Source organism: Sander lucioperca, chromosome 3 (assembly GCF_008315115.2).
Source record: "Sander lucioperca isolate FBNREF2018 chromosome 3, SLUC_FBN_1.2, whole genome shotgun sequence".
Taxonomy (NCBI): Eukaryota; Metazoa; Chordata; class Actinopteri; order Perciformes; family Percidae; genus Sander; species Sander lucioperca.
In genome coordinates this window covers 17,139,460-17,150,894 of record NC_050175.1, presented here as the reverse complement: position 1 = coordinate 17,150,894, position 11,435 = coordinate 17,139,460, and the positions used below count along the sequence as shown (strand labels likewise).

The following is an 11,435-nucleotide window of genomic DNA, read 5'->3' as shown; positions in this document are numbered from 1 at the left end:
GTCGTAGTGTTATCCAATTGCGCGCAGTGACATTTTCAAATGCATACTTGGTGCCGCCCCTCTTCTTTCAAATCTTTCGGATTTGTGTCTGGATTTCCAGGCTAAGTAAATGCTGTCTTCTTGGCCAAACCTCTACTAAAAAGGTGCTTATTATAACCTCACTGAGACTTTTATTTTTTTAAATGAAGGAAAAGAGGAGGAAGTGCAATGAGCCCATAATTCCTGGATACGCCCCTGGAACAATTTTGTGGTTCTGCAGTCAAAAACAATTGTAGGCTAATTCATCTAACACATCAATCATTCGAAAATCTCATTTAACATAAAAAATTTTAATGGCGTAAAACACCCCTTCGTTATCATTTTCAGTGATCGCCCATCTCCCATCCATCCATCACTCAACGTGCGGTCCCAGGTGTGGTGACGATAACAACGCGGAAGTGTGTTGTCAACAGCGCAGGGAGCCGCTGGAGTGAACTGTCCTCAGTCAGGCACGATGTCCAACAACGACGATATCCGATACTGTCAGCGATTCTCCTACATTTTCCTCAAATTAATCCTGTTCAGTTATGCCATCATCTGGTGGGTGAGTAACGGCATGATTATCGTTTGTTAAAGAGGAGCGCGTAGCTGTGTTTGCACAGATATTACGGCTTGAAGAGACGGACAGACCGAGAGACTGGGTGTGTGTGTGTGTGTGTGTGTGTGTGTGTGTGTGTGTGTGTGTGTGTGTGTGTGTGTGTGTGTGTGTGTGTGTGTGTGTGTGTGTGTGTGTGTGTGTGTGTGTTTCAGTTTCAGTTGGGGTGCCATGTGTTCTGCTCCATAGAAAGAAATATGACTATTGCGAGAAAATGATCAACATTGGATTCCCTTTTCAAATTGCAGCGTTCAGTTTTGTGATCTACAGTTCTGAAGCGACAGGTGCCTGTGGAGTAATGTTCTACTTTGATAAGCGTCTGTCTGCTATAATGTGGCCACACCCTCCTCCGTCCACCTTTACCTTGCCCTTACCTGCCTGATCCGTACTGAGTAAACACAACGAGAGAGCAGATAAAGAGAATAAAGAAAGAGGAACAATACATTCAGGCTTTGTTTCTGGGATATCACAGGCTATTTGTGAACAGTCTGTCGTGTCCTACTGTGGTCAGACATGAGTCATCTGTGGGCCACCAGATGACAGATCAGCAACAAATGTTTCAGTGAATGTAAGAAAGCTAAATGACAGCATTACATTGCTCTAAATGACAGAGGTCCAGTAATTGTAGCCTATTGTTCAGATATCTTACCAACAACATAATCTGCACGGAGGCATCAAGTTAGTATTTCAGGCATATTCAGCAAAGTTTTCATATATTTATGACGGAACATAAACACATGAGTCTTGAATATTTTGTTAACATTTGAAGCGGTTTTAAACAAGGAAGTCAACACAACAAGAATAACAATACAATAACTATGATTGAATCTAAGTGCAGTTACACTCGCATGAGGTGTATATGTGTGTTTTAATCTGCCAGCCAGTGTCAGGCTTTTTCCGAGTAAAGCGAATGAATAAATACATAAAATAAGTTGGGTAATGGGGAAAAGGGAGGAAAGAAAATAGAAAGGGGATGGCATAGCAAGTGAATGGCTCCTTGCTCCTGGTAATATTCTTCTTAAATCATTTGATAGTTCTGCACTGTAATCTCAGAACATGGTGGGAGTATACTGTAGGCCTATATGCAAACATATTATTATTTTCTATATGATTTCATGTGACAAATAAATTGATTGAGTACTCCAGAATAGTGTAATAGTTTAATGGTGTTTGATAAATTTATGAAAACAATTTTTTTTTTTAATGGAAAATAAAAACTGCTGTTGAAAGACACCCATCAACTGATTTAGGTTGATCACTGTCTTTTAGTCTATATCGACAACGTTTCATTTACGGGATTGTTCTGGTGCTGCTCCCTTCATGCACGTGTTCCACCAAAACAAGTTTCTTCCCGAGTTTGCAGAGGCACCGTACCTGCGTCCAGCGCTTAGCGTTGCCCAAGACAATTGTGATTGGTTTAAAGCAATGCAAGAGTAGATATTGCCTAAATGAAGGTTAAGTGACCGAAAGCCTGGCTATATCTTTATTTGCATCTGAAGTAGTGTTGGGTAGATTTACGGTTTCGCAAGTCCAGCCCATTGTACGAGGCTAAACCGGTTTAAATACATGCCAACCGGTTGAACAGGCATTTGTCACTATGACACCTTCTGGCAAGTTAAAAAGTATCCAACATTAGCAACCTGTGCCGACACCATCACGGCGCTAAATCCAACTTGTATTGCAAGAAGTGTTGAGAAGTTGTGTTGCTAGTTTAACTATTTTTCAATAGTGTAGCTGTTTTCTGAATTAAACAGCTTATTAGTAGCAAAAATAAAACAATTCATTCATTCATTGAGTAGCTTAGCTCTTTTATTGATCAAGTAGTGCGGTAGTGTTCACACAAGCTACATTTCCCCGAGAATTCTGAAGTGCAGCGGAGCTTTTGTGCTGCGGTCTGAAATAAAACTGAGGATCACTGATGCCACCACCAAACACAGACGTGTATGTCATGTACATCCATTATATAAAAAATAGCTTCAATAGGCCTACTGTTGTCATGTTGCTGTAGCCTAGCTTGCTACATTTATTTGGGGGCTAACATTTGCTTCAGTGTAGTGAAGCTTTATTTAATGTAGAATAACTGGTAGCTTAGCTCTCTACACTTTCCAAGTAGCCTGCTTAAAGGTACAATATGCAACTTTTCTGCATTAAAATGTCTAAAAACGACCATACCTATGTTATATATGTTTTTGAGTTGTGTAGTTACACTATCCAAAATGTTTCCATCAAATGGCAAACCCTGAGAAATCTGTTATTTTATTTTCAGACACGTCACGTTTCAATTAGTCTCCCGTCAGTGGTGTCATAACCTTTCACCATCTAGTTACTCGTAACTTCCGTCAAAACACGGGCACCCAGATGCTACGTTCGAGAGTAATTGTAAATCATACAATGTCACAGAAAAAAATACTGGTAACACTGCTTTTTCTGGCAAAATGCATCATTTTTTGATTAATTACATGCCACTTTGCAACACAGTAATACAGCAGAAACCTTATTTATTGATACATATCAATATTAATCCAGCTTAATGTTACTACAATGTATGTGCCGGTTGACAAGTAGCTAACATTAATGCTAGCTAATGCTTGGTGGATAACATCATAGGGTTACAACATCGTTCAACACGCTCATTAAGTTATTAGTAGTATGATTGTTTTGACCATGGATAAAAGCAGCACTGCGCTAACCCACGAATAAGTTCACTAGTAACGTTAACGTTAGCTGTATAGATTGACGATTAATCTAATGCTAATTTAGCCAGCTAGCACACTCCGGTCTGCCTGCCTCACTCCCCCAGCACAAAGAGACATAATTCGGGATGATAGCTGACAACACAGCCGGGACATGTAGCAATAGCTAGTTACCGTTAGCCCCAGCCGGTGCCGGGCGCTAACGGCAGTTTAATGAAGCGTCGGGAAAACAGAGAATAGCAGACCCAGGCATCCTAGTCACAACATCGGCCATCCATAATGTTAGCTATCGGTGTCTGTACCGAAATTCTCCCCCCTTCGTGTTTAGCTGTCTTTACAGTTAGCTAGCTAGCTACGTCTCCGGTGTTTGTACCGAAAATCTCCTCCCTGCCGAATTTCTCCCCCCTTCGCGTTTAGCTGTCTTTACAGTTAGCTAGCTAAATTAACCCGACAACAGGTGGGTTAAGCACCAAAACGAATAGTTAAGATAACAGAAGGGAAGAGATCTGGCAGCTGGGACATGTTCTCATGCTGCTGACAACAGCAATCGAACATGCTCGCCATCGCAGAGATTCCCCCTGCAATCCCCTCCCACACCCGTCTCTCAGCCTCGTTGAGTAGCTAGCTAGCGTTACAACAAACCCCGTCCGCCCGGTAAAATCCAAAAGGTGACATTGGCATGTGAAATATACTGTGATAGTGTGGTAAAACCTGCTAACGTTAGCCACTAATGTTAGCTTGCCGGCTCACTAGCTAACTGGTCAGCCAGCTACCAATATAGATTGAATCAAGAAAAACGTAATTATGTTGGGGAAACTGCAGCTATTTTATTAGCATGACATGAATAAACGTTACTAAACGTAACGTGAATAAACTTGAATGGGTAAACTCGTCCGTGAACAGATGCATTATAATCAACAATAGTGTTTAGCAATAAAAACTCCCATAATTCCACGCAACTTCCCTAAGTCATCAAACGTCTGTGTTTACAATCCATTGTTTTGGTTGAGAGACCCCTAGTGGCAGAAAGTTACATATTGTACGTTTAACACTGGTAATAAGCAACATGACAACGTGATTAACGTAGCCTATTATGTTTGTTTATAAATGCACAAACTAAGGGAGTCGCTAGTGTCTGATAGGCTAAGTGGCTTTAATTGATATTTTGTATAATGTATCAAATGACAATGTGAAAGGGGTCGCTCATAGGGATGAACCTACAAAGAATTATCACGCTCCCCTTTGCTTTATAGAGCTTTATAGTGAGTTTTGGCTTCATTGTTTAGCTGTATAACCTGCATCTTTACTGTTTTGGTTCACTCTCACTGCTCTCATAGTTTCATTACAGTCGCAGCAGGCAGCTGTTTTCAGCAAAAAAACTAAAAATCCACTGTACACTTCCTGGTCAGCATTAAACAGCAGGCAGTTGCAGTTAGAGACTAGCTAGTGAACATAGTGGAGCATTTAGCAGCTCAAGAGCCAGATATTTCCCTCAGGAGATGGTAGACCAAAAAGAGAGTGACTATAGGACTTGCATTCATCAGGCAGACATAAGCATAACTCACAAATAAATGATAATGTTGCTCGTGTAATTGCTGGAAGTGTAAAGAAGCAAATGTCTGTTGTCATATCAACTTAAAAATGACAATATTGCATTGTTGTGTTCACAACTTAAGTAAATCGTGTTGGTAATGGAGACCCTTTGCAGCCTAACAGTCACACATCATAGAAAGAAATAATTTTAAGTGGTTTAGGGCTTATATATGTTTTAAGATGCCACGATTTGTCCAAACAAGGGTGAAATGCCTTAAAATTTATAATTTACTTGCATCAGTTTATTTTTTGAAGGCAGTAACTTAAAGCCATATACTTTGTGGTGATGACACTTGTTTCAACAAATGTCTTGAAAGTACTTTATAACTGAAACAAGATACTCCAATGGCTTACACTATGTCAGTTTTATTTAAAAAATAAAGGTTTTTGTGTGACATAGCCCAACTCTGCAGCTGCTCCCTCTCATAGACAATATGACAGATTGTATATTTATGCAGACAGATGGCTGACTGACATAACACTTGATGTACAAAGAAAATCACTTCTTTCTTTCTTCTGTGAGACATTTCTGAAACATTTATTCATGGAGAGAGAAAGTGGGATGGTGAGGCAGAGGGAGTCAGTAATGGGTTTATTATGAAGAATGAATGCTGCCTTGATAGTAGGCCTGCACGATTCGGGGAAAAATATGAATCACGATTTTTTAGCTTAGAATTGATATCACGATTCTCTGCCACGATTTTGTTTCTCACGAAGTGTAATGTTTATTGCACACATGAACCATGACAAAACAAAACAAATTGGTAGTACCAAACATAGATTTTTTTTGGCACCTATAGCACATTGCGCATCACCACAAGCCTGTAAACATAGAGGCTTCAATGAATAAAGAAAATAAAGCATATACTGGCCATTTAAGTACAGTAAGCTACCAAAAATAGTGACATGTAGCACATTGAACTAAATATGGCCCTGATACAGGCTCTATCTGAACTCCTTGAACATGTCTTTACATAATTAAAACATGTCAATCAACATGCTGCAACTACAGCTTCAGTCGCTAGGGAAATGGACAATGCCAATTTAAATACAGTATCAAAAACAGAATGATTTCTTAGCACACTCTTTAACTGCTTGCGTAACGATTAATCGTGCAGGCCTAAAACAGTCATATTTAATTTGCTCCTATAGCTTGGTGATTCAGTCATGTTAAAGTGACCACATGCTGTCTCTGAGGAATGTGGTTTATCTCCGCGTGCTACAGTCAAGAATAAAGAGCCGCTTGGTTCATATTGTCGCATCCTGCAGTAAAACGTTGACAGTAGCAGATGTTCACACACACAGTGTTTTTATTAAAATTAGCCCCAACTGTTTTGTGCCATAATATTTCATAAATCAGGTGTGTGGGAGTAATTTAAACATATTTTTTATTGACTGCATGCTGTTCCCAGTCTTGTAATTAAGTGATGGAAACAACTAAAGCTGATACAACAGGCAGCTTTATTGACAGCAGTGGCCATGTTCTCTGGTAGTGATTTATTGGTACCTTTGTGTCGCCCATACACGTTCCAGTGGCATGTTTCCAACCTTAGACCTTTGCTTTCTCATAAATTAACTAATCTTTCAAACTACTTTAAAAAGGAAGCTGTAAGAGTATAATTGTCTCTCACTGTGTTGCTTTCAGATTTTTATTAAATCCTCTTTTTTATTGAAAATGACCTGTTGTTCACACTGATTCAGTGTCCCGCAGGACAGGATGTCCATGTGCTAGAAACTAGCTGCTGAGGCTGCAAACAGCCACGTAAAATAGTTATGTTGGAGGAACAATGTACAGATATTTCCTGCTCAATGTGGAAAATAAGTTGTACAAGGAAAATGACTTAAAGTGCCCATATTATGAAAAAATCACTTTTTCTGGGATTTGGGGTGTTATGTTGTGTCTCTGGTGCTTCCACACACATACAAACTTTGAAAAAAATCCATCCATGCTGTTTAGAGTGAGATACGGTTCCTGAATGTGTCCTGCCTTCAGGCTCTGGGTGAGCTCTTCAAAATCGGCATGGCTTGTGACGTCACAAGCCGAAACGAGCAGGCTAACCGCAACCATTAGCTCGTAGCGTTAGCGTTAGCATGCTAATGCTAATGCTAACGCTAATGCTAACGCTAGCATGCTACCTTGTTCTCAATAGCAAAGCACTGCTACAACACACACAAGTTCACCATAATCTACAAAAGAACTACTTACATGTGCGCCCTCATTTAGAAGTCTCCCAGCTAATCCTGCCTTGTAACTGATCGAAGTTGTAGAAACAGCCTTTCTTTTACTGTCTATGGAGCTAGCTAGCTGACATGATCTACATCTGAGCTACTGCGCATGTGCAAGTGCAATCAAAGATAGTACAGAAGAAGAAGAAGAAAAGAGGTCTCACTCTGTAGCTAAAACAGAGACCAGCTGAAAAGAGGATCTGCAGCAGTGAGAGAGAGCGGTGCAGTACAACAAAAATATGGTGTTTTTTGAAAATTAGACCATGTAAACCTATTCTGGTACAACCTTAAAATACAATTATGAACCTGAAAATGAGCATAATATGGGTGCTTTAATCTAATCCAGCGTTACTGTATACTGTATGTAGACTAAAACAAAAACTAACCCAAACCAAAAAGCAATAACCAAAGCATGTAAGGTGATTATTCCAAAGGTCTACTGCCTCTGAAAGGTATTCTGAGATGTTGTTATAACAATGTGTGTAGTGACATAATGCAGTGCATTTAGTAGGCATGCAGAGCAGAGTTAGTAAGCAATGTATCATAGGTTTTAATCAGTCACATTTAAAGATGAAGCTATTATTTTTGATTACTAGAACATAATTGGAGTGCTGTAAAACCATTTTGTCAGCAGTTATGATTACCATCTGTAATTTGTCATAAATTGCTTTCATGTCAGTTGATTTTTAAACCTAATTAATGTAGAATTTGAATACACAACTGTTATCCCAAGTTGTTGTTCCTGTAGGTTTATTTCACCGCAGTCTGCTATATGAAGTTATGTGCTTTTCTTAAATTGTATCTACCCAGTAAGGGTTGACGGAGCACACTTTATGGCTCATACTGATACACACTAAAACACGTGCACATATTGGGACTTCGTAGTTTAACCCAGGACTTTTGACCACTTGTATATGCACTGTAAATTCTGACTTTGTGCCTTACTGACTGAACAACAACTGTTTACTGGTGTTATATGTCTATCAAGTAAAAATATCCCTGTGTGCTTCATGTAAAAATCACAAGGTTTAATTGTCATCAGAATAGTCTAAAGTCCAAGACACATTGGTGTCCTACGAATCAGAATCAGAAAAGGATTTATTGCCAAGTAACACAAGGAATTTGCCTTGGTGGATGGTGCATACATAAACATATTAAAAAGAAATAAACAATAAATGTAAAATGTTAAAGAAACAATTACATAAATAAAAGCTGCAAGCAGTGATCGCACTCTGTGCACGTCGGGGGTGCCGGCAGCTCCCAGTCGACGTGGTCGTGTATTTCCATGACCGTCGGACACTGCACGCATGACTTAAAATTAATTCCCTCCATTCCCTCTTAAGGCTTTCCTGAACACTTTTAAGGTGGATCTGGTAAACCCATTAGGTAGAGGACATCAAAGTGTAACGACTGTAACTTCCTGTTGCCAGTAGGTGGAGCTATAATTATACCTCAATATTGACATGTAGATGTCTTCAAGCCAGGACCCTTATACAGCCTGAGCAATTTAGAACAGACTGGACAATGTACAGTTTAGTTACTAACCCCTTGCTGTTTCATGGCGAAGCATGAAAACCAATGCTATGTCCCACCCACAACTTTTGGCGTGCACTAAAAAGCTTCGCAATGTAGCTTCGCCATGGTCTTTAGATCATACTCACCAATTTTGAAGTCAATCGGATAAAATCGGATTGAAGCGGGCCTCCTGTTGGGTTTATGGGGTGGGTCCAATAGGCTTTTTTGTATGTCTGGATAAGCTACATATGCCTACCAAATTTCCTGCCTCTACATGAGAGTTAAAGGAGGGGGCTTTAACTTTGAAAACTGATAGGGGGTGCTATCGAGCCAATTTGCCATGCCCAAACCAGAGACCTGCAGCCAGAGATTGCAATTTTCACAGTGCTGGGGTGACCCAGGGCTGTGTCCTTTCCATATTATTTTCTGTGTAAACTCACACCAGTGTTGTGTGTCTTATTAGGCTGTATGGTGTCAGTAGCAGACGTTTCATACTCTCAAGCTCTACAGTCTCACAGACAGGCCAATGCTTAGGGAGGTCAGTTTTTGTTGAGATATTTCAGTCTGGACCAAAGTAAAGCAATGACCAACAGACAGATCGACATTGCATCCATGGAGCCATGCCAATAGTGTGGCTAAAAATGATGGCTTTCTAATGTTCCTTTACAGTTTGAATATCTGGTAAATCTGTTAAACAAGGTATCTTCAAATTGAAGTTGATTCTTCTTCAGATTAGTTTGTGTGAAATTGTAAAGCAGCAGACAACTGATGCCCTGAGGTCACAGTCCTGCAGTGAGTCATTGTATAAGTGCATTTTTTGTCCCATGTCTGCAGCTTGTAGCTTGCATGGTTTCAGAGTTTCATCTGAGTTTCAGCACTGCACTGTATGGCCTGACATGAGTTAGTCAAGCACACTTATAGCACTGTGAAATTGTTTTAGCAGAGTGAAATAGGTTATACAACTTAACCTAAGACTAATGCCCTGATATTGTCACTAAGTGATCTTTGGCTAAGTGCATGCTGATAAACAGAGAACTGCCCATGTTATTATATTACCTCAGCTATTTAAAGTAAGATTTGTTTACTCTGTAAAGATGATTACTCATGATCATCTTTACAAAGAAATTTTGAGTTGCTCTAAGGCTCTCTCTATGGCTCTAAGTGCCCCCCTCTCTCCTCTTGACTGAAGAAGTTAGTACAGGGTGGGCGTGCGACCAGCCAGCAGCGAGATACCATAACAGACAGCAAGCAGAGACATGTAAGGAAAAGCCATATTGGTGGATTCTAAACAGTGCTTCAACCTTCAGAACTCACAGATGACTACTAATGTAAAAACACTCCTTTTCTTTCCTTCCTCCTCCTCTTTTTCACTGACATGTCTATCTTAATTTGGAAAGGCTGAAGATAAATCATGGGGAGGCAGACAGCAATTAGCAACAATCCTGTCAAAGAGTGAGATGTTTGCAGTCGCAATGCTGTAATCTAAACTGTGTGTGTGTGTGTGTGTGTGTGTGTGTGTGTGTGTGTGTGTGTGTGTCTGTGTCTCTGTCTGTCTGTGGAGCAAAGTCTTCTTTGCTTCAGAGACTGAATTAAAAAGGTTAACTCCACCTTTTAACTGTTTTCCGTTGAATGACTGCTGGTGTGTAGTATGAAGACAACTCGGATGTATGTTACTGTATAGTTCCTTCTGTTTTTGTAATTTGCAAATGTTAGCATGCTAAGATGGTAAACATTACACCTGCTCAACATATTAGCATTGTCTTTGTGATGTTAACATTTGGCTAAAAAACGGTTAGTCTTGTTAAAAACCTCATTATGGTTGTGCTCAGGTTTACCTTTGAATAAAGTGGTTTAGATAATCAGACGCCTGCAAAACTGTCAGCTTGTTTACAGCCAATCTGACTACTCATGCCTGAACTGCCCGTGTCTAGCCATTTCCACATATTCACTCTGGACAATGTCTTGAGTTTCCCTTATACACATGCAGCACACAACAGGATATTCTCCATGTCAGACGCATTCTCACTTACTGGAAATATTCTGTTTGGTTGAGGCGAGGGGTGGTGCCTGGGTAGAGCTTGCAGAAGGCAAGTCTCTCCAGTTCAGGCGCGCGGGAACCTATTTTTGACCAGGGTTGCTGAATAACAAAATAAAGGATGTCTGACGATTTCTCTCCCCCAGGAAATGTTTCGGATTTTGACAGCTAAATACGTCATTTTAGCGCAGTGTGTGGGTGAGAGTGAGAAGTTTTAGAAAAGTCCTGGGCAGCCACAAATTCCACTGTTCCACAATTATGCGACAGCACTCGCCACTCCGACTCTACTGCGCGCACCCTAACATCACAGAAGCGCAATTGACATCATTAGCCTGTTTCAGTATATAGCTAAGGTATACTTTTCTGATCGTCAAAACCACACCAGAGATGTTTGGCTTGAAAATATATGCTAATAATCAGGCTGCAATGACCTCGCCAACAATTTCCTAACTTGTGCCTTCTCCACAGCAAATGTGTCCTAACCACGTCACAGCGGTTTTTGTTACATAAAACATATGCAATGAAAACAGTCGTACTTACAGGCATTGCTCTCACAGGGAACGGAATTATCTTTAAAGCAACTTATTCTTTTTGCAGAATAACCAGAGTTTCAGGAGACACTAAACCAGCGTGTAAACCATAGTTCTTTTCCACACATGAACAGGAAGTAAGCTGAATATATTCCCGTATTTCAGGATAATTACCAATCATGCCCAGTAGATGGCACTCTAACACAACA

The 11,435-nt window shown here is 40.1% G+C and overlaps 1 protein-coding gene across 1 annotated transcript in view; it reads left to right on the top strand.

Moving 5' to 3' along the window:
• The first annotated feature begins 282 nt into the window (after positions 1-282).
• Positions 283-11,435, top strand: part of tspan15 (tetraspanin 15) — a 34,116-nt gene continuing 22,963 nt past the window's right edge. Inside the window, exon 1 of the mRNA XM_031314422.2 lies at positions 283-583. Coding sequence (XP_031170282.1) covers positions 494-583 — 90 coding nt within the window. The 5' untranslated portion in view covers positions 283-493. The remainder of the gene's footprint in view (positions 584-11,435) is intronic.